This window comes from Oncorhynchus mykiss, chromosome 1 (genome assembly GCF_057628025.1).
Source record: "Oncorhynchus mykiss isolate SJ-2025 chromosome 1, ASM5762802v1, whole genome shotgun sequence".
Lineage (NCBI taxonomy): Eukaryota > Metazoa > Chordata > Actinopteri > Salmoniformes > Salmonidae > Oncorhynchus > Oncorhynchus mykiss.
The window spans coordinates 88,377,985-88,397,683 of record NC_143022.1 but is presented as its reverse complement, the minus strand read 5'-3'; the positions used below and the strand labels follow the sequence as shown (position 1 = coordinate 88,397,683).

Here is a 19,699-nt window from a genome sequence, read left to right as displayed (position 1 = left end):
ACACAATCAGTCTGATGTCCTGCCTCAACCACCCAACACAATCAGTCTGATGTCCTGCCTCAACCACCCAACACAATCAGTCTGATGTCCTGCCTCAACCACCCAACACACTCAGTCTGATGTCCTGCCTCAACCACCCAACACAATCAGTCTGATGTCCTGCCTCAACCACTCAACACAATCAGTCTGATGTCCTGCATGTTGCACCAAGTGCACCTGCCATTAAGAGAGCGAGAGAAAGAGGGGGGGGGGGGGGGGGGGGGAGATTTTGTATCTGACAGGAATTAACTTGGGCTCCAGAGTGGTGCAGCGGTCGAAGTCACTGCATCTCAATGCAAGAGGTGTCACTACAGTTCCTTGTTTGAATCCAGGCTGTATCACATCTGGCCGTGATTGGGTGGCGCACAATTGGCCCAGTGTCGTCCGGGTTTGGCCTGGGTAGGCCATCATTGTAAATAAGAATTTGTTCTTAACTGACTTGCCTAGGTAAATAAAAGTTACATGTCAGTGGTGAGGGTCTGTCTCAGATTAGGGATGTTTGAAATAAAATAAACAACTTTTTCCACTTGCAGGTAATAGAGAGAGTTGTATAGAGTACAACAATTCCTCAGGTTAAGTGAGCCACATGTATTTATATACATATTTGCAAATATGGTGCAGTAGGGCTAGTTTGAAGCTTTGGGTTGTTGTAAGTTTATTTCTCTCGCGAGAGTTGCGTTTGGCAACGGTGAGTGACGTATCAGGAAGTTTACATACCGACAAGAAACGTGAGGTCATGTATGAATCTCTGTGAACACATTGAAGTCGGCTTTTGAAATGTCTTCTATTTTAATCAATGCCCTTTTATCAAGTTGCCATGATCCGAATACTTTGTTTAACACGTTGTGCTGGCCAACGGACTCGTGGCCGGACACAGAAAGAGTAGAGGCACTGACAACGTTTATTGATGGAATTGGTAAACTACCCCAGTCTGACACATCTGACGATGGCGACAAAGTTGCCTTTTCAATTGCAAAAAGAGACATCTTTCTACGAAAGGTTGAATCGATCATTTGGACACAATGTTTACCACTTCTCTTGAAAGTCTCTAACGGAGACGGGGCGTGCAAAGGTAAACGTGTACCAGATGGAAGGGCTGAAATCACCATCGCTGTGTGCAGGCTTCTTTCTGTCTGCATCAACACACTGTGTGACACGGCCGTTTCGGGGCGAGTCGCCCGCGCTGTCCTGCCATCCTTCCAGCTGCCAGACGGGGAGACAGAGGAAGAGCTTCCCGGCCAGGGTGAGGGGCGGCTGGGTATCGACGTGGCTATCGAAGCCATGTCAGTCATCCTACCCGCTGTCTCATCCAACGAAGAATTGACCACCTCGATCCTCTCATCTGCCCTGTCCTGTATCAAGACGTTACCGGATGCTCTGGTCTCCAAAATCACCGTTCGGCTTATTTTCACTCTCCTCAACTGCTACAGCGAGGATGGGATAGCGAGTAAACTCCGGTTCATTTTAGAGGATTTGTGTAGCTGGCACAAGAGTGACAGCTCAAACACGGACTCACCTGTGGTGACAGAACGCGCCTTGCTGTGTTTAACAACTCTCTCGGACTATCTCTTCTCTCCGGCTAAAGTACAGCAACACACCATTCCTCAAAGTCTGAGCTATACTCGACCTGACCCTCGTCGTTCTCTGCAGTTCTGGAGGATTCTACAAGATGGACTGACGCACAAAGACAACGTGTCCCGGAAGCGGGCGTTGTACCTGCTGAAAAGGTGTGTCGCTCTGTCAGAGGATGAGGCGGTTGAGTTTCCAAGCAGTTCAGTGTCAAGTGAAGGTAAGATGCTGATACATGTGACTGACATTCAGACAGACAAGCTTGATTATAATATTACCCATGTTAAAATATGTTCTTCACTATACAGAATAATACTCAAGTCTCTAAAACTGTATAGTTTAACCTAATTGTAACAATGTGAGTCCTTTGTAGATAATGAGGAGATCATATTCAGATGGGCCCCAGACAGATGCAAGCTGCTCAGAGAGTTCTGGGAGGACTATGCCTTGGTTATGGAGACACTGGAGGAGAACCAGGTGAGATATAATATGGATAACACTTGCTATGAAACCCCTCTTCCTAATGCATTATACATTTCTAACACCATTATGACGTCGTAAAGAACTATTACCGTTCCTCTGTGTTGTGTAGATTCACGTGGTCCGCCCTGTGCTCAACAGAATCCATACGTTGTTCCAAACAGCAGCCAATGATAGTCAAGGTGATGTGTGTGTTTCTCAACCATAAGGTGACAACCCAAACCTTTTATATCCTACTAAATACTGCCTACCAATCGTCCATCTGTCTTCTCTCAGGCATCAGTCTGTTCCACCCGTCATGGCTGCTGGGTGTGTACCAGCGTATGTTCCACAGTGAGAACAAGTCCGTCATGAGAGAGGGAGTGGATCACCTACTGGAACTCCAGGTGCTCCGACGCCCTGCCTTCGCCCTGGCCTTCTCACAGGTACCTGGTACAGTTGTCAGTCAGTGTTATAGAACATCAACCCAGACTCCAGGTGGTCTGATGCCCTGCCTTCGCCCTGGCCTTCTCACAGGTACCTGGTACAGTTGTCAGTCAGTGTTATACAACATCAACCCAGACTGACCTAATTCTATTTTTCCCTTTTCTATGTTATTAGTTTGTTTATTTTATTTATTTAACCCTTATTTTACCAGGGAAGTTGAATGAGAACACGTTCTCCTCTACAGCAGTGACCTGGGGAATAGTTACAGGGGAGAGGAGGGGGGAGGAATGAGCTGATTGTAAGCTGGGGATGATTAGGTGACTGTGATGGTATGAAGGACATATTGGGAATGTACAATAGTCAGCAACTTCCTTTTCAGTAGTGGTGTCGTTGTTTAGTTTGTTGTCTTGGTGGGTGAGATGATGAGGGACAGTAGGTGGTTAGTGTATGAGAGATTGACCTCTTCTTATCCTTTCTTCCTCAGTTCATTCTGGGTCCTTTCATGGATGTGATGTCTGAAAGCTCCCTCTTTCACAGGTGAGCCAGTGATCATAGCAGCACAACAGCAAAACACAATATTGATTTATAGACTCACAGATGATGCCGTTTCTGCTAGTGATGAAGTAGTGAGTTAGGCCTATTTAGAGTGACTGTTGAGGAAGGTTATGTCTCTTCATCTCCAGGACTGCAGGACAGAGTGTAGGAGAGTGTCCTGAGCTGGGAGTCAAGCTGCAGGTCTTCATGGTCACGTTGTTCAGCAGCCTGCCACAGGAGAACAGAGGTACTGTAACAGAGCTTCATCACAGGGCACTGAATCACCTGGGCCATGTTCAGTAGGATACACCGTAGCACAACTTTTTGCAGAGGGAAATCTGGGTTCTTATTATTGGACAAATTCATGTACATTTCAAAAAGGTTTTCTCCCAACTGAACTTGAGCCAGATGTTTGTCCTGCAGCTTGTTGTAACAGTAATGACTGTTCATCAGAGAGGGTCTAATGTTGATCCTCTGTCTCCTCAGGTCCTGTGTTGCTCCATCTTGTTGTAACAGTAATGACTGTTCATCAGAGAGGGTCTAATGTTGATCCTCTGTCTCCTCAGGTCCTGTGTTGCTGCAGCTTGTTGTAACAGTAATGACTGTTCATCAGAGAGGGTCTAATGTTGATCCTCTGTCTCCTCAGGTCCTGTGTTGCTCCATCTTGTTGTAACAGTAATGACTGTTCATCAGAGAGGGTCTAATGTTGATCCTCTGTCTCCTCAGGTCCTGTGTTGCTGCAGCTTGTTGTAACAGTAATGACTGTTCATCAGAGAGGGTCTAATGTTGATCCTCTGTCTCCTCAGGTCCTGTGTTGCTGCAGCTTGTCCAGCGGCTAGGTTCTCAACACTGGTGTGCTGTCCCCATCCTCTTCCTCTCTCGGGCCCTGTCCCACCTTCCTCCCTGCCCTCTCCTGGGCCCCGACGGCCTGCAAGCTCTCAGGTAGCCTGTCCCACCTTCCTCCCTGCCCTCTCTCAGGCCCTGTCCCATCTTCCTCCCTGCCCTCTCTCAGGTAGCCTGTCCCATCTTCCTTCCTGCCCTCTCTCAGACCCTGTCCCATCTTCCTCCCTGTCCTCTCCTGGGCCCTGTCCCATCTTCCTCCCTGCCCTCTCCTGGTCCCTGTCCCATCTTCCTCCCTGCCCTCTCCTGGTCCCTGTCCCACCTTCCTCCTTGCCCTCTCCTGGGCCCTGTCCCACCTTCCTCCTTGCCCTCTCCTGGGCCCTGTCCCACCTTCCTCCTTGCTCTCTCCTGGGCCCTGTCCCATCTTCCTCCCTGCCCTCTCCTGGTCCCTGGCTGCCTGCATAGGGAATAGGGTACCATTTCAGATGCAGACATTGTCTCTAAGACTCTAACTTGACATAAGGTTAATTATTTCTTGTTCATAGTGGCATTTCTTGGTGTGGAAGTGTGGATTCTATGAATCTCCGTTGAACAGACTGTTCAAGTCGATGGCTAGGGGCAGTCTGTGTCTGGGAAACTGTCCCTAATGATTTCTGTGCTGTACCTCAGGGAGGTGCTCCACTGCACTATGATCACCCACCAGGTGCTACTGAGAGGAGCTGCCCAGTGTTTCCTGCTGAACAGTGCCCTCTCCCTGACAGATGTGGTAAGACACTATGATGTGTTTGAGGCTGTGCGGCTTTGGTACAAAGTGATGACATTTTGCACCCAAATAGAGTGTTGAAGAAGAGCTTATAGCTGTCAGCGTACAAATGACAACATCTGTTTAGCAACTGCCATTTAGATTGTCTTTGTTCCATCTTTTGCAGACCTTAGTGACATTGGATGATGTGTTTAGTTTGCTGGTGCATTTCAGAGCAGACGAGTCTCTACGTAGAGGAACACCGCTCTGGAATCAGGTACTGTGTGGGGGTGGAATGAGGAAGAGCTCTGTCCTCTGGAATCAGATACTGTGTGGGGGTGGAATGAGGAAGAGCTCTGGAATCAGGTACTGTGTGGGGGTGGAATGAGGAAGAGCTCTGGAATCAGATACTGTGTGGGGGTGGAATGAGGAAGAGCTCTGTCCTCTGGAATCAGGTACTGTGTGGGGGTGGAATGAGGAAGAGCTCTGGAATCAGATACTGTGTGGGGGTGGAATGAGGGAGGAGCTCTGTTCTCTGGAATCAGGTACTGTGTGGGGGTGGAATGAGGAAGAGCTCTGTCCTCTGGAATCAGGTACTGTGTGGGGGTGGAATGAGGGAGGAGCTCTGTTCTCTGGAATCAGGTACTGTGTGGGGGTGGAATGAGGAAGAGCTCTGTCCTCTGGAATCAGGTACTGTGTGGGGGTGGAATGAGGAAGAGCTCTGTCCTCTGGAATCAGGTACTGTGTGGGGGTGGAATGAGGAAGAGCTCTGTCCTCTGGAATCAGGTACTGTGTGGGGGTGGAATGAGGGAGGAGCTCTGTTCTCTGGAATCAGGTACTGTGTGGGGGTGGAATGAGGAAGAGCTCTAATCTTTTCAAACAGTTTTTAAATATTTATTGTATTTCCATCAGTTGTCCCTTGTGTTTCTGTGTCTCCTCACTAGCTGTGTGACTGGCTGGCTGACAGTGAAGGCAGCTTCAGGCCCTGTGTCAGAGAATCAGCTGATGGTACCAGTACTTCTTCAGAGATAGAGACTGTGAGAGGCTACGTCCAACACCAGATGGAGTTCTTCCTCAGAGTCCCGGCTAGCACAGGTGAGTCCCGGCTAGCACAGGTGAGTCCCGGCTAGCACAGGTGAGTCCCGGCTAGCACAGGTGAGTCCCGGCTGGCACAGGTGAGTCCCGGCTGGCACAGGTGAGTCCCGGCTGGCACAGGTGAGTCCCGGCTGGCACAGGTGAGTCCCGGCTGGCACAGGTGAGTCCCGGCTGGCACAGGTGAGTCCCGGCTGGCACAGGTGAATCAGTTTTTCCAATTCCGAGTATTATCCGATCAAGAATATCAACAGGTGCAGATACGAGTATGTGTAGATAGACTCACCTCCAGTATACAGAATAGATGACTGTACTGATGAACTTTGTTGTGCCGTCCAACAGACCAGACAGACAGTGTCCCAGACCCAGGAGAGGCGGAGCTGCTAGCCAAGGCCATCCTACTGTGTGTTGACATAGAGGGGAGGACTCAGAGGTCTGGAGGAGAGCAGACTACTGGTGTCAGCGGTGGGATGGACTCACTCTTACGCCCCCTACTGGACACACTGAGCAGGCTCCACACTAATGTCTACCTGCCGCTACGCAAGACTGACAAGAGCCTGCAGCTGCTGCTACGACTACTGCAGCTCACACCAGCCAGACACACCCCTGCTGCAGTACTGCAGCTCCCACCAGCCAGACACACCCCTGCTGCAGTACTGCAGCTCCCACCAGCCAGACACACCCCTGCTGCAGTACTGCAGCTCACACCAGCCAGACACACCCCTGCTGCAGTAGAGAAAGAAAAAGGTATCTACTGCACTCTACTGTATTCTAATGTACTGTACTGTACTCTGCTGTACTATACTCCACAGTACTCTACTGTACTGTTCTCTGCTCTACTGTACTCTACTGTATTCTGCTGTAAACTACTGTGCTCTACTGTACTGTGTTCTACTGTACTCTGCTGTACTCTACAGTACTGTACTGTTCTCTGCTCTACTGTACTCTACTGTACTCTACTGTATTCTGCTGTAAACTACTGTGCTCTACTGTACTGTGTTCTACTCTACTGTACTCTGCTGTACTCTGCTGTACTGTACTGTTCTCTACTCTACTCTGCTCTACGACTCAAGTAGTGATACATAGCAGTGATTCAAATTGACTCTTAGTAATGATCCACATTGATTCATAACACTGGAAACATGCAAAATAAGATGTCATTCATTGTTTAAAAAATAATACGTTTTTTGTCTTCTGTCTCATACAGAAGACAGTGTGACGGTCTCCATGGAAACGCTGGTTCTGGGCGTGGTGGAGCCCATTCAGGAGTTTATCCTCCGAAGACTGAGTGGAGAACTACAGGAGGTGAACACACACTCTCGCTCTCACTGTCACTCTCTCTCGCTTTCACTCACTCACTCACTTACTCACTCACTCACTCACTGTCAAGAGAATTATGTTCTCAGTGTTCATAAACCCAATTGAATTGATTACTCAGCCTGATACCCAGGATTTGTAGGAAACTGGTTGGAATGAATCAGACGGAGGCCCAGCTACAATTGTCAGGAATGTTTATTTATGAGAGCTCTGCCTATCATTTCTGGAACATTGGTCTATATACCTCACATTTCGTCATAAATGTCCCTCCTCCTCTCAGATACAATGGCAACATAGTTCACAAGTCTTCTTCTACTCATAAATAGTCTGCCACCTGTTAAACAATCTACTACAAGCCCAAGGTCTCTCCCCTCCCTGGGTGGGGACAGAATGTCCTGTAAGGAACACAGTGTTCCAGCTTGTCTGACGATAGCTCCATTTGTTTCTCACTTACACCCTGCTTACATACTAAAAAGGAACAGAAAGTCCTTGTTCTAATTTTTGACTAAAACTACACACATTAGATTTAGTTTTATGATTCTAATAAGTTTCATACAGTGACAGGGTAGTAATTCTGTTAGGTATAGTTCTATGTTAAATGTATACGTCATTTAGTCATTATTCATAAAATCCATAACACTCACTCACTCACTGTCACTCACTCTCTCTCGCTTTTACTCACTCACTCACTCACTGTCACTCTCGCTTTCACTGTCACTCTCTCTCGCTTTCACTGTCACTCGCTCTCACTGTCACTCACTCACTCACTCACTCACTCACTCACTCACTCACTCACTCACTCACTGTCACTCACTCAATCTCACATCCTACAACATTGATCATGTACCTGCATTTGTCCTCCGCCTGTGTTTTGTTTGTCTGTCCTCTCCAGCTATGTGATGTAGAGCGTGCTGAGCTCTACCTGTCAGTGCTGAAGGAGGTGGTGCTGATGTACAGTGTGTTAGAGTGGAACCACTCCAAGGTACAGGAGGCCTATTTCCCCAGACTCCTCAGATACGTCCTGAGGACCCTAGAAGCTGACCAGGTACAGTATTCCAGGATCGACCTCCCCTCTCTCAGGCTGCTCTCCTTCGCTAGTCACTTCATACATAATTGGATTCGTGTGTCAATTTGAAAAATGGGATATTTTCTTTAGCAGTTAGACTCTGATTTCAAAAAGACTAGTTGAACTGCTATTTGTCATGTCATGTTTATATTCACCATGGTTTTCACTATAAAACTGGAAGGGACTTGTGTGTGTTTCTCTTAGATCCCCTCTGTGGCGGGTCAGGTGTCCAGGGCGGTTGCCATGGCGTCGTTGGCCATGACCTGTGAGGTTGCAGCATTGGGAGTGTTCAACCTCCAGTCAGAGACCACGATTCTACTGGTCCATCTGTCTAGCTACTTCTACTCCCCTGCTCCACCCCCAGCCCCTCCTCTCTCTCTGGTCAACTTCAACCAGACCCTGCTGAAACCTCCAACTGCAGCTCAGTCAACAGGGTCAGTACAGAACACTTTGTGTTGTATATAGAAGGCATGTTATTGTTTAAATGCAGATGTACTGTATCATCAGGACAATGTGTTGTATAGTAAACCACTAGTATAAACACTAAATGACCCTCGTTTCTCTGCCAGTCACGGCTCTAAATTGTGACTGTTTTGGTCACATGCTCTTCAATAATTTGCTGTTCAACCTGGAATTTACATGTGGGAGAAAACCCATCTCCCAGAGGTTACAGGTCAAATGGAGATTGTGTCAAGGATATGCACATCTACATGTATTGGGACAGTGACACGTTTGTTGTTGTTTTGTCTCTGTACTCCAGCACTTTGGATTGATACAATGACAATGAGGTTAAAGTTCAGACTGACAGATTTAATTTGAGGGTATTGTCCTCCATATAGGGTGAACCGTTTAGAAATTAAAGGAACATATAGTCCCCCCTTTTTATGGGACCAAAAGTATCGGGTCAAATCAACTTATGTGTATTAAAGTAGTCAAGTTTAGTATTTGGTCCCATATTCCCAGCACACAATGATTACATCAAGCCAGGGACTCTAACAACTTGTTGGATTTATTTGCTGTTTGTTTTGGTTGTGTAGCAGATTATTTAGTGTCCAATAGAAATGTATAGATTTTATTAGGATCTCTTTTAGCCCAAGCGCTAGTCTTCCAAGAGTCCTTAAGAAATGTTAAAAATAGCAAAGTAAAAACACTACATCCACATTCCTGTTACCTATACATATTACACCACCCAGCCTAACCCTCCTCCACCCACACACCTCTTATTTTTTAAAAACGTTTTAAATGAATTAGCAGACACTCTTTTCCAAAGGGACTTACAGCAGTGAGTGCATACATTTTCATGTGTTTTATTATTTTCATACTGATCCCCAGGGGAATAGAACCCACAACCCTGGTGTTCCAAATGCTATGCTTTACAACTGAGCCACAGGACCTATAACTCACGTGCACATTACGTGCATTAAGAATTTAAATACAACAGAACATATAACAATAAACCTCTTAGATCCACTCTAGTCGTTTTAAGACATCTTAACACAACTATTTGGCAAGTTAGTTTTTTTTTTCTCCTTTCCCTAAAACTAAAAGCTATTTTTGGGTATTCAGAGGTCCCTAATAAATGTGTTGTCTGGGAGATGTGTTGTCTGGGAGATAGTAGTAATCAGAGGTCCCTAGTAGATGTGTTGTCTGGGAGATAGTAGTAATCAGAGGTCCCTAGTAGATGTGTTGTCTGGGAGATAGTAGTAATCAGAGGTCCTTAGTAGATGTGTTGTCTGGGAGATAGTAGTAATCAGAGGTCCCTAGTAGATGTGTTGTCTGGGAGATAGTAGTAATCGGAGGTCCCTAGTAGATGTGTTGTCTGGGAGATAGTAGTAATCGGAGGTCCCTAGTAGATGTGTTGTCTGGGAGATAGTAGTAATCAGAGGTCCCTAGTAGATGTGTTGTCAGGGAGATAGTAGTAATCAGAGGTCCCTAGTAGATGTGTTGTCAGGGAGATAGTAGTAATCAGAGGTCCCTAGTAGATGTGTTGTCTGGGAGATAGTAGTAATCAGAGGTCCTTAGTAGATGTGTTGTCAGGGAGATAGTAGTAATCAGAGGTCCTTAGTAGATGTGTTGTCTGGGAGATAGTAGTAATCAGAGGTCCCTAGTAGATGTGTTGTCTGGGAGATAGTAGTAATCGGAGGTCCCTAGTAGATGTGTTGTCTGGGAGATAGTAGTAATCAGAGGTCCCTAGTAGATGTGTTGTCAGGGAGATAGTAGTAATCAGAGGTCCCTAGTAGATGTGTTGTCAGGGAGATAGTAGTAATCAGAGGTCCCTAGTAGATGTGTTGTCTGGGAGATAGTAGTAATCAGAGGTCCTTAGTAGATGTGTTGTCAGGGAGATAGTAGTAATCAGAGGTCCCTAGTAGATGTGTTGTCAGGGAGATAGTAGTAATCAGAGGTCCCTAGTAGATGTGTTGTCTGGGAGATAGTAGTAATCAGAGGTCCCTAGTAGATGTGTTGTCAGGGAGATAGTAGTAATCGGAGGTCCCTAGTAGATGTGTTGTCTGGGAGATAGTAGTAATCAGAGGTCCCTAGTAGATGTGTTGTCAGGGAGATAGTAGTAATCAGAGGTCCCTGGTAGATGTGTTGTCTGGGAGATAGTAGTAATCAGAGGTCCCTAGTAGATGTGTTGTCTGGGAGATAGTAGTAATCAGAGGTCCCTAGTAGATGTGTTGTCTGGGAGATAGTAGTAATCAGAGGTCCCTAGTAGATGTGTTGTCTGGGAGATAGTAGTAATCGGAAGGTCCCTAGCAGATGTGTTGTCTGGGAGATAGTAGTAATCAGAGGTCCTTAGTAGATGTGTTGTCAGGGAGAAAGTAGTAATCAGAGGTCCCTAGTAGATGTGTTGTCAGGGAGATAGTAGTAATCAGAGGTCCCTAGTAGATGTGTTGTCTGGGAGATAGTAGTAATCAGAGGTCCCTAGTAGATGTGTTGTCTGGGAGACAGTAGTAATCAGAGGTCCCTGGTAGATGTGTTGTCTGGGAGATAGTAGTAATCAGAGGTCCCTGGTAGATGTGTTGTCTGGGAGATAGTAGTAATCAGAGGTCCCTGGTAGATGTGTTGTCTGGGAGATAGTAGTAATCAGAGGTCCCTGGTAGATGTGTTGTCTGGGAGATAGTAGTAATCAGAGGTCCCTAGTAGATGTGTTGTCTGGGAGATAGTAGTAATCAGAGGTCCCTAGTAGATGTGTTGTCTGGGAGATAGTAGTAATCAGTGGGCCTTGCCAATATCTCTGAAATATTAAGATTTTGTCATCTGTCACAGTGTTTCAGAGCAGGGTCCTCTCCTCAAGGACTGGGGCCGTATGGCAGCTCATTTCATCCGGGACCAGTGGACGTGTCTGGGATACGGGAGGAGAATAGGCCCACCCGGGCCCCTGGAGCTCCCCAGGGCGTCAGGGTCCCTCCAGGCTGCTATAGAGGCTCTGTCTCTGCTGCCCAGTGGCCTGGTACTGCCTGTACTGGACTTCATGGCCTCCATGTTGCCACAGGTGAGTCTTAGCATTGACTACAGCTGATATTGTCATGTCCACTACCTGGCTGAGACATTCTATCTCACCCAGCTCTCTACTACAGGCTTGTTCACACCAATAACCATGTTTAAAGGAATAGTTCACCCAAATTGCAAAACAACATGTTTCCTTACCTTGTAAGCAGTCTATGGGGAAAGATCGTGAAATCCAAGCCTTGGTTTTGTTTAACAGCTGATTTAGACTGCAACAGTGTTTCAGTGGTCATGTGGCCAAGTAATTTATGTCCTGCTTTATATGGCTTCTGATAAGGCAATATGAAATAGTGAACCTGTGTTTCTCCCTCCCTCCACCAGGTGGCGCTGTCTGAGGAGGCCCTGTGTGTAGAGGCTGTGACTGTCTCCTGGAAGCTGGTGCTGGGACTGAGCAGTAACCCTCATGACTTCTGGCCCACCCTGCAGGGCTTTGTGACCATGGCCTTTCACCACAGCCTGCTGGAGTTAACAGAGGAGCAGGCACCTGGGCTCACTGTTACTCTACAACAGGTAACTAGAGGGAGGCATGGGGTATCAACACCTGGGTTCACTGTTACTCTACAACAGGTAACTAGAGGGAGGCATGGGGTATCAACACCTGGGTTCACTGTTACTCTACAACAGGTAACTAGAGGGAGGCATGGGGTATCAACACCTGGGTTCACTGTTACTCTACAACAGGTAACTAGAGGGAGGCATGGGGTATCAACACCTGGGTTCACTGTTACTCTACAACAGGTAACTAGAGGGAGGCATGGGGTATCAACACCTGGGTTCACTGTTACTCTACAACAGGTAACTAGAGGGAGGCATGGGGTATCAACACCTGGGTTCACTGTTACTCTACAACAGGTAACTAGAGGGAGGCATGGGGTATCAACACCTGGGTTCACTGTTACTCTACAACAGGTAACTAGAGGGAGGCATGGGGTATCAACACCTGGGCTCACTGTTACTCTACAACAGGTAACTAGAGGGAGGCATGGGGTATCAACACCTGGGTTCACTGTTACTCTACAACAGGTAACTAGAGGGAGGCATGGGGTATCAACACCTGGGTTCACTGTTACTCTACAACAGGTAACTAGAGGGAGGCATGGGGTATCAACACCTGGGTTCACTGTTACTCTACAACAGGTAACTAGAGGGAGGCATGGGGTATCAACACCTGGGTTCACTGTTACTCTACAACAGGTAACTAGAGGGAGGCATGGGGTATCAACACCTGGGCTCACTGTTACTCTACAACAGGTAACTAGAGGGAGGCATGGGGTATCAACACCTGGGCTCACTGTTACTCTACAACAGGTAACTAGAGGGAGGCATGGGGTATCAACACCTGGGCTCACTGTTACTCTACAACAGGTAACTAGAGGGAGGCATGGGGTATCAACACCTGGGCTCACTGTTACTCTACAACAGGTAACTAGAGGGAGGCATGGGGTATCAACACCTGGGCTCACTGTTACTCTACAACAGGTAACTAGAGGGAGGCATGGGGTATCAACACCTGGGCTCACTGTTACTCTACAACAGGTAACTAGAGGGAGGCATGGGGTATCAACACCTGGGTTCAAATGGTGTTTAAAATCTTTCAATTACTTTGAGCTGTTTTCTGAGCTCACAGATAGACAGACTATTCTATTGGTTCCATTTTTGCCAGGTTAGCTCAATCAAGAGCAGCTAAAGTATTTGAAAGAAAATACATCCTAATTGAACCCAGGTCTGTATGGACAGATCCGTGTTGTGGCAGGCAACGTGCTACATATTCACTACTGGGAGAAATGTGGCTTGGCAATTAGTTCCAAGTGTTTAGCAGAACATGTTGTGGTTATTATGAGTATTAAAACACAGCGTTGATGTGGACACAACTGATGTGTAATTAACCCACTACTGACTCCTCTCAATCTCTAGATAGCCGTTGAGTTGATGGAACTCTCCCAGGCCAAGACTGGTGTATTCAACGTTCTGATCCAACACTGCTGCCACACCTGGCTGCCCTCTGACCCAGGAAGTGAAGGCGAGAGCCAATCAGATGCCATGTTCTCCAGTGCCCTACTGCACCTTGACATCCTGGCTGAGGCATGTGTGTATGGACCTGTGTTCAGGAGGGACCAAAGGTTGGTGTGTGAAAGAATGAGAATGTGAGCGAGAGTCAGAGAATGTGAGCGAGAGTCAGAGAATGTGAGCGAGAGTCAGAGAATGTGAGCGAGAGTCAGAGAATGTGAGCGAGAGTCAGAGAATGTGAGCGAGAGTCAGAGAATGTGAGCGAGAGTCAGAGAATGTGAGCGAGAGTCAGAGAATGTGAGCGAGAAGAGTCGGAGAATGTGAGCGAGAAGAGTCGGAGAATGTGAGCGAGAAGAGTCGGAGAATGTGAGCGAGAAGAGTCGGAGAATGTGAGCGAGAAGAGTCAGAGAATGTGAGCGAGAAGAGTCAGAGAATGTGAGCGAGAAGAGTCAGAGAATGTGAGCGAGAAGAGTCAGAGAATGTGAGCGAGAAGAGTCAGAGAATGTGAGCGAGAAGAGTCAGAGAATGTGAGCGAGAAGAGTCAGAGAATGTGAGCGAGAAGAGTCAGAGAATGTGAGCGAGAAGAGTCAGAGAATGTGAGCGAGAAGAGTCAGAGAATGTGAGCGAGAAGAGTCAGAGAATGTGAGCGAGAAGAGTCAGAGAATGTGAGCGAGAAGTGTCAGAGAATGTGAGCGAGAAGAGTCAGAGAATGTGAGCGAGAAGAGTCAGAGAATGTGAGCGAGAAGAGTCAGAGAATGTGAGCGAGAAGAGTCAGAGAATGTGAGCGAGAGTCAGAGAATGTGAGCGAGAAGAGACAGAGAATGTGAGCGAGAAGAGACAGAGAATGTGAGCGAGAAGAGACAGAGAATGTGAGCGAGAAGAGACAGAGAATGTGAGCGAGAAGAGACAGAGAATGTGAGCGAGAAGAGACAGAGAATGTGAGCGAGAAGACACAGAGGATGTGAGCGAGAAGAGACAGAGAATGTGAGCGAGAGTCAGAGAATGTGAGCGAGAAGAGACAGAGAATGTGAGAGAGTGTGTTATTGGAGTGGTTGTTGTGGACTGAGGGTCTTGTCTGGATAATGGATTGTCTTCTCCATAGGCTGATCCAGGAGGTTCAGGTCTATGTGGAGAGGCTTGGAGAGGAGTGTGCTGCTAACACTGCAGTCCCCAGGTCAGCTGCTGAACTCACTTCATCTACTATAGTGTAGTCTACTGTACTGTACTATACTGTAGTTTACTGTACTATGCTATAGTCTACTGTACTATACTGTAGTTTACTGTACTGTACTATATATAGTGTACTGTACTATACTGTAGTGTACTGTACTATAGTCTACTGTACTATACTGTATTTTACTGTACTACACTGTAGTGTACTGTACTGTACTATTGTGTACTGTACTATAGTGTAGTTTACTGTACTACACTGTAGTGTACTGTACTGTACTATTGTGTACTGTACTATAGTGTAGTGTACTGTACTATAGTGTACTGTGCTGTACTATAGTGTACTGTACTTTACGGTAGTCTACTGTACTGTACTATAGTGTACTGTACTATACTGTAGTTTATTGTACTGTACTATAGTGTTCTGTACTATACTGTAGTTTATTGTACTGTACTGTAGTCTACTGTACTGTAGTGTACTGTACTATACGGTAGTCTACTGTACTGTAGTGTACTGTAGTGTACTGTACTATACTGTAGTGTATTGTACTATAGTGTAATCTACTGTACCCTAGTGTACTGTAGTCTACTGTACTATACTATAGTGTACTGTACTATAGTCTACTGTACTGTACTGTAGTCTACTATACTGTAGTGTACTGTACTATACGGTAGTCTACTGTACTATACGGTAGTCTACTGTACTATACGGTAGTCTACTGTACTATACTGTAGTGTATTGTACTATAGTGTAGTCTACTGTACTATACTATAGTGTACTGTACTATACTGTAGTCTATGGTACTCTACTATACTGTACTGTACTCTAGTCTACTGTACTATACTGTAGTCTACTGTACTGTTCTGTAGTCTACTGTCCTGTACTATACTGTAGTCTACTGTCCTGTACTATACTGTAGTCTACTGTAATCTACTATACACAGTACTCTCCTGTACTATACAGTAGTTTACTGTCCTGTACTATACTGTAGTCTACTGTACTATGTGTAGTCTACTCTATTGTACTATAGTGTGCTGTAGTGTACTCTACTGTAGTCTACTGTACTATGCTGTAGTCTACTGTAGTCTATGGTACTCTACTATACTGTACTGTACTCTAGTCTACTGTACTATACTGTACTATAGTCTACTGTACTGTACTATAGTCTACTGTACTATACTGTAGTCTACTGTACTATACTGTACTCTACTGTAGTCTTGTCTGCTGTACTATAATGTAGTGGGACTGGAACCTATAACCTGACCCCTCACTGTAGTGGGACTGGGACATATTACCTGACCCTCACTGTAGTGGGACTAGAACATATTACCTGACCCCTCACTGTAGTGGGACTGGGACATATTACCTGACCCCTCACTGTAGTGGGACTGGAACATATTACCTGACCCCTCACTGTAGTGGGACTGGGACATATTACCTGACCCCTCACTGTAGTGGGACTGGAACATATTACCTGACCCCTCACTGTAGTGGGACTGGAACATATTACCTGACCCCTCACTGTAGTGGGACTGGAACATATTACCTGACCCCTCACTGTAGTGGGACTGGAACATATTACCTGACCCCTCACTGTAGTGGGACTGGGACATATTACCTGACCCCTCACTGTAGTGGGACTGGAACATATTACCTGACCCCTCACTGTAGTGGGACTGGAACATATTACCTGACCCCTCACTGTAGTGGGACTGGAACATATTACCTGACCCCTCACTGTAGTGGGACTGGAACATATTACCTGACCCCTCACTGTAGTGGGACTGGAACCTAGTACCTGACCCTCACTGTAGTGTATTCAGGCTATAAAAACATGGAGTCGACCACATCACTGACAATAGTGGACCTTCTTTGTACTATAGTCAACAGTGAATGTAGTCCCTATTTCTCTGCAGAGATACATTTATCTCTAAGCTTTCTCTTTCTCTCTGGCAGTGATAACCGGGATGACCAGTTCCCACGTGTGTGTGTCGTGGCGTTCCTCAGCCGCCTCCAGCCCTCCAATCAGCTGCATGAGAGACTGATGGAAGAACTGGTTCTCTGCTTGCTTAAAAAGGTAAGACCAGGGCTCTTCCTCAATTAGTCTTTCCTCGCGTCCTCTCTCCTTACCTCCTTCTCAAAATACATTACAGGAGAACATCCTAGGTTCCTCCTCTGAGATCTTATCCTCCAATTCATTTTGAGGAGGAGGTGACCAGAGAGGACCGTAGGAATCAAGGGAAGACTGACACAGCTGGAGATTTGGCTTGTTTATAGTCCACGATGTCTACTCATTCAGTGTGTGTGTTCATAGCATCACACACATTAATCCAGTTCATACTGCAGTAATATATTAAAGACCACTGTCCATCTCCCTGAGCTCCAACACAGTAGTTATTAGTTCATGTGTAGTTTTAAGTCTTTTTCTCTTTCAGGATGAGGCCATATCGAAGTCAAAACAGCGTTACTATAGCAACTCCCTGCAGCATCGTGTCAAGAACAGGGTGTGGCAGACACTACTGATGCTGCTGCCCAAACTGAGAGGGGTGAGACACACACACACACACACACACACACACACACACCTGAATGAAACCTCTATTAACCCTGTGTTTGTGTTCATCCAGGAGTTTGTAGGTACCGTTCTGGGTCGTGTGTTTGAGGCAGGTTTCGTCAGTAACCAGGCCTCAGTCAAGTACCTGATAGAGTGGAAGATGGTTCTAATCCTAGTCCAGTATCCTGAACACATAGACCGACTCTGGGCCTGCTTCAGTGTGGTGAGTGGCAGATGGTTTTAATCTTAGTCCAGTACCCTGAATACAGACTGACTCTGGGCCTGCTTCAGGGTGGTGAGTGGCACATGGTTTTAATCTTAGTCCAGTACCCTGAATACAGACTGACTCTGGGCCTGCTTCAGGGTGGTGAGTGGCAGATGGTTTTAATCCTAGTCCAGGACCCAGAATACAGACTGACTCTGGGCCTGCTTCAGGGTGGTGAGTGCTTACCCTTTTCGGGAATTGAACCCTCAACCTTGGTGTTGCTAGTGCCATGCTCTTACCCACTGTACCACACAATACCACAAAAACTGGCATCTATTGTATTGTCACTGAATGAAAAGTGGCTTCTATTTTCACTGGCTTAAAGAACTTGTAATAGTCAATATTGATCTATAGCCAATGTGTCTAATTGATGTGGTTTGTGTCTGAACAGGATCAAGAGAAGACCAAGACCAGTGTCTGTACCTTCCTGTCTGTGTTGGTCCACCTCAACATCATCATGCCTCAACTCAAGGAGAAGGTAAGAGCCACATGTCACCATCATAAAGTAAAACCTTCAAAGCACCGGGGACTCTTCTCCCTTCTCCTGAGCCCCTCTCCTCCTCCTCTGTGTCCCTCCACACCAGGCAGTACAGTGGCTTAAGGCCCTGGACACGATCCTCCAGTTGTGTTTCAGTGTGTTTCAGTCATAACTTCAGTGTTCACACTTCTCTCCCTTCTCTCTGTATCTCTCTCCCTTCTCTCTGTATGTATCTCTCTCTGTATCTCTATCTCTCTGTCTCTCTGTCTCTCTGTCTCTCTCTCTCCGTCTCCATCTCTCTCTCTCTCTCTCTCTCTCTCTCTCCGTCTCTGTATCTCTCTATCTCTCCATCTCTCTCTCTCTCTCTCTCTCTCTCTCCGTCTCTCTCTCTCTGTCTCTCTCTCTATCTCTCCATCTCTCTCTGTCTCTCTCTCCATCTCTCTCTCTCTCTCTCTCTCTCTCTCTCTCCGTCTCTGTATCTCTCTATCTCTCCATCTCTCTCTCTCTCTCTCTCTCTCTCTCCGTCTCTCTCTCTCTGTCTCTCTCTCTATCTCTCCATCTCTCTCTGTCTCTCTCTCCATCTCTCTCTCTCTCTCTCTCTCTCTCTCTCCGTCTCTGTATCTCTCTATCTCTCCATCTCTCTCTCTCTGTCTGTCTTTCTCTCTCCGTCTCTCTCCATCTCTCTCTCTCCGTCTCTCTCTCTCTGTCTCTCTCTCTACCTCTCCATCTCTCTGTCTGTCTTTCTCTCTCCGTCTCTCTCCATCTCTCCATCTCTCTCTCTCCATCTCTCCATCTCTCTGTCTGTACCCCCCACCAGGCAGTACAGTGGCGTAAGGCCCTGGATGTTATACTCCAGTGGTGTTTCAGCCATAACTTCAGTGTTCGTCTGTACGCCCTGCTGGCCCTGAAGAGGGTGTGGGGTCTGGAGGGGGACGGGCTCGGGGGGCTGGCCACCGTCGTTAAGGCCTGTCTGCACCAGGCTGAGGCTATGCAGAGTACTGGGTGAGTGAGTTACATATGAACTAGGATTATTATGTTGCCAAGGTTGCCGCAGGAATCGCATTCTAAAATTCATACAGTCACTGTACATCTGTACACTATTCATAACATGTATACACACATGACTGTAAGTCTCTTTGGATAAAAGTGACTGCTAAATGGCATATATTACTGGAAGTCTCTTTTTAAAAATTTAACCAGGCAAGTCAGTTAAGAACACATTCTTATTTTCAATGACGGCCTAGGAACAGTGGGTTAACTGCCTTGTTCAGGGGCAGAACCACATATTTTGACCTTGTCAGCTCATTGATTCGATCTAACAACCTTTCGGTTACTAGTCCAACGCTCTAACCACTAGGCTACCTGTTATTATTAGTGAAGGAGGAACCACAGATTTTGACCTTGTCAGCTCATTGATTCGATCTAGTCCAACACTCTAACCACTAGGCTACCTGTTGTTATTAATGAAGGAGGAACCACACTTGTTTATCTTAGCTCCATTGGAAACTGTGGAAATTGTTATTGGGCTCCCGAGTGGTGCAGTGGTCTAAGACATTGTATCTCAGTGCAAGAGGCATCACTGCAGTACCTGGTTCGAATCCAGGCTAGATCA

At 46.6% G+C, this 19,699-nt stretch overlaps 1 protein-coding gene across 4 annotated transcripts in view; it reads left to right on the top strand.

Annotated features, from left to right (window-relative positions):
• Window positions 1-261: 261 nt before the first annotated feature.
• Window positions 262-19,699, top strand: part of LOC110511718 (tRNA (guanosine(18)-2'-O)-methyltransferase TARBP1) — a 33,554-nt gene continuing 14,116 nt past the window's right edge. Inside the window, exons 1-23 of one of the 4 annotated variants that reach the window (XM_090183925.1) lie at window positions 262-1,828; window positions 1,982-2,085; window positions 2,201-2,270; window positions 2,365-2,513; window positions 2,999-3,051; window positions 3,198-3,295; window positions 3,855-3,990; window positions 4,558-4,654; window positions 4,818-4,907; window positions 5,575-5,725; window positions 6,065-6,469; window positions 6,933-7,027; window positions 7,932-8,084; window positions 8,310-8,539; window positions 11,373-11,598; window positions 11,934-12,122; window positions 13,527-13,732; window positions 14,722-14,793; window positions 16,747-16,867; window positions 17,226-17,336; window positions 17,418-17,567; window positions 18,001-18,087; window positions 18,905-19,089. In XM_090183925.1, the coding sequence (XP_090040051.1) occupies window positions 817-1,828; window positions 1,982-2,085; window positions 2,201-2,270; window positions 2,365-2,513; window positions 2,999-3,051; window positions 3,198-3,295; window positions 3,855-3,990; window positions 4,558-4,654; window positions 4,818-4,907; window positions 5,575-5,725; window positions 6,065-6,469; window positions 6,933-7,027; window positions 7,932-8,084; window positions 8,310-8,539; window positions 11,373-11,598; window positions 11,934-12,122; window positions 13,527-13,732; window positions 14,722-14,793; window positions 16,747-16,867; window positions 17,226-17,336; window positions 17,418-17,567; window positions 18,001-18,087; window positions 18,905-19,089 (4,190 nt within the window). In that variant the 5' untranslated portion in view covers window positions 262-816. Of the gene's footprint in view, window positions 1,829-1,981; window positions 2,086-2,200; window positions 2,271-2,364; window positions 2,605-2,998; window positions 3,052-3,197; window positions 3,296-3,854; window positions 3,991-4,557; window positions 4,655-4,817; window positions 4,908-5,574; window positions 5,726-6,064; window positions 6,470-6,929; window positions 7,028-7,931; window positions 8,085-8,309; window positions 8,540-11,372; window positions 11,599-11,933; window positions 12,123-13,526; window positions 13,733-14,721; window positions 14,794-16,746; window positions 16,868-17,225; window positions 17,337-17,417; window positions 17,568-18,000; window positions 18,088-18,904; window positions 19,090-19,699 lie in introns of all 4 variants that reach the window. The other 3 variants (XM_090183923.1, XM_090183931.1, XM_090183927.1) reach the window with 3 other exon arrangements.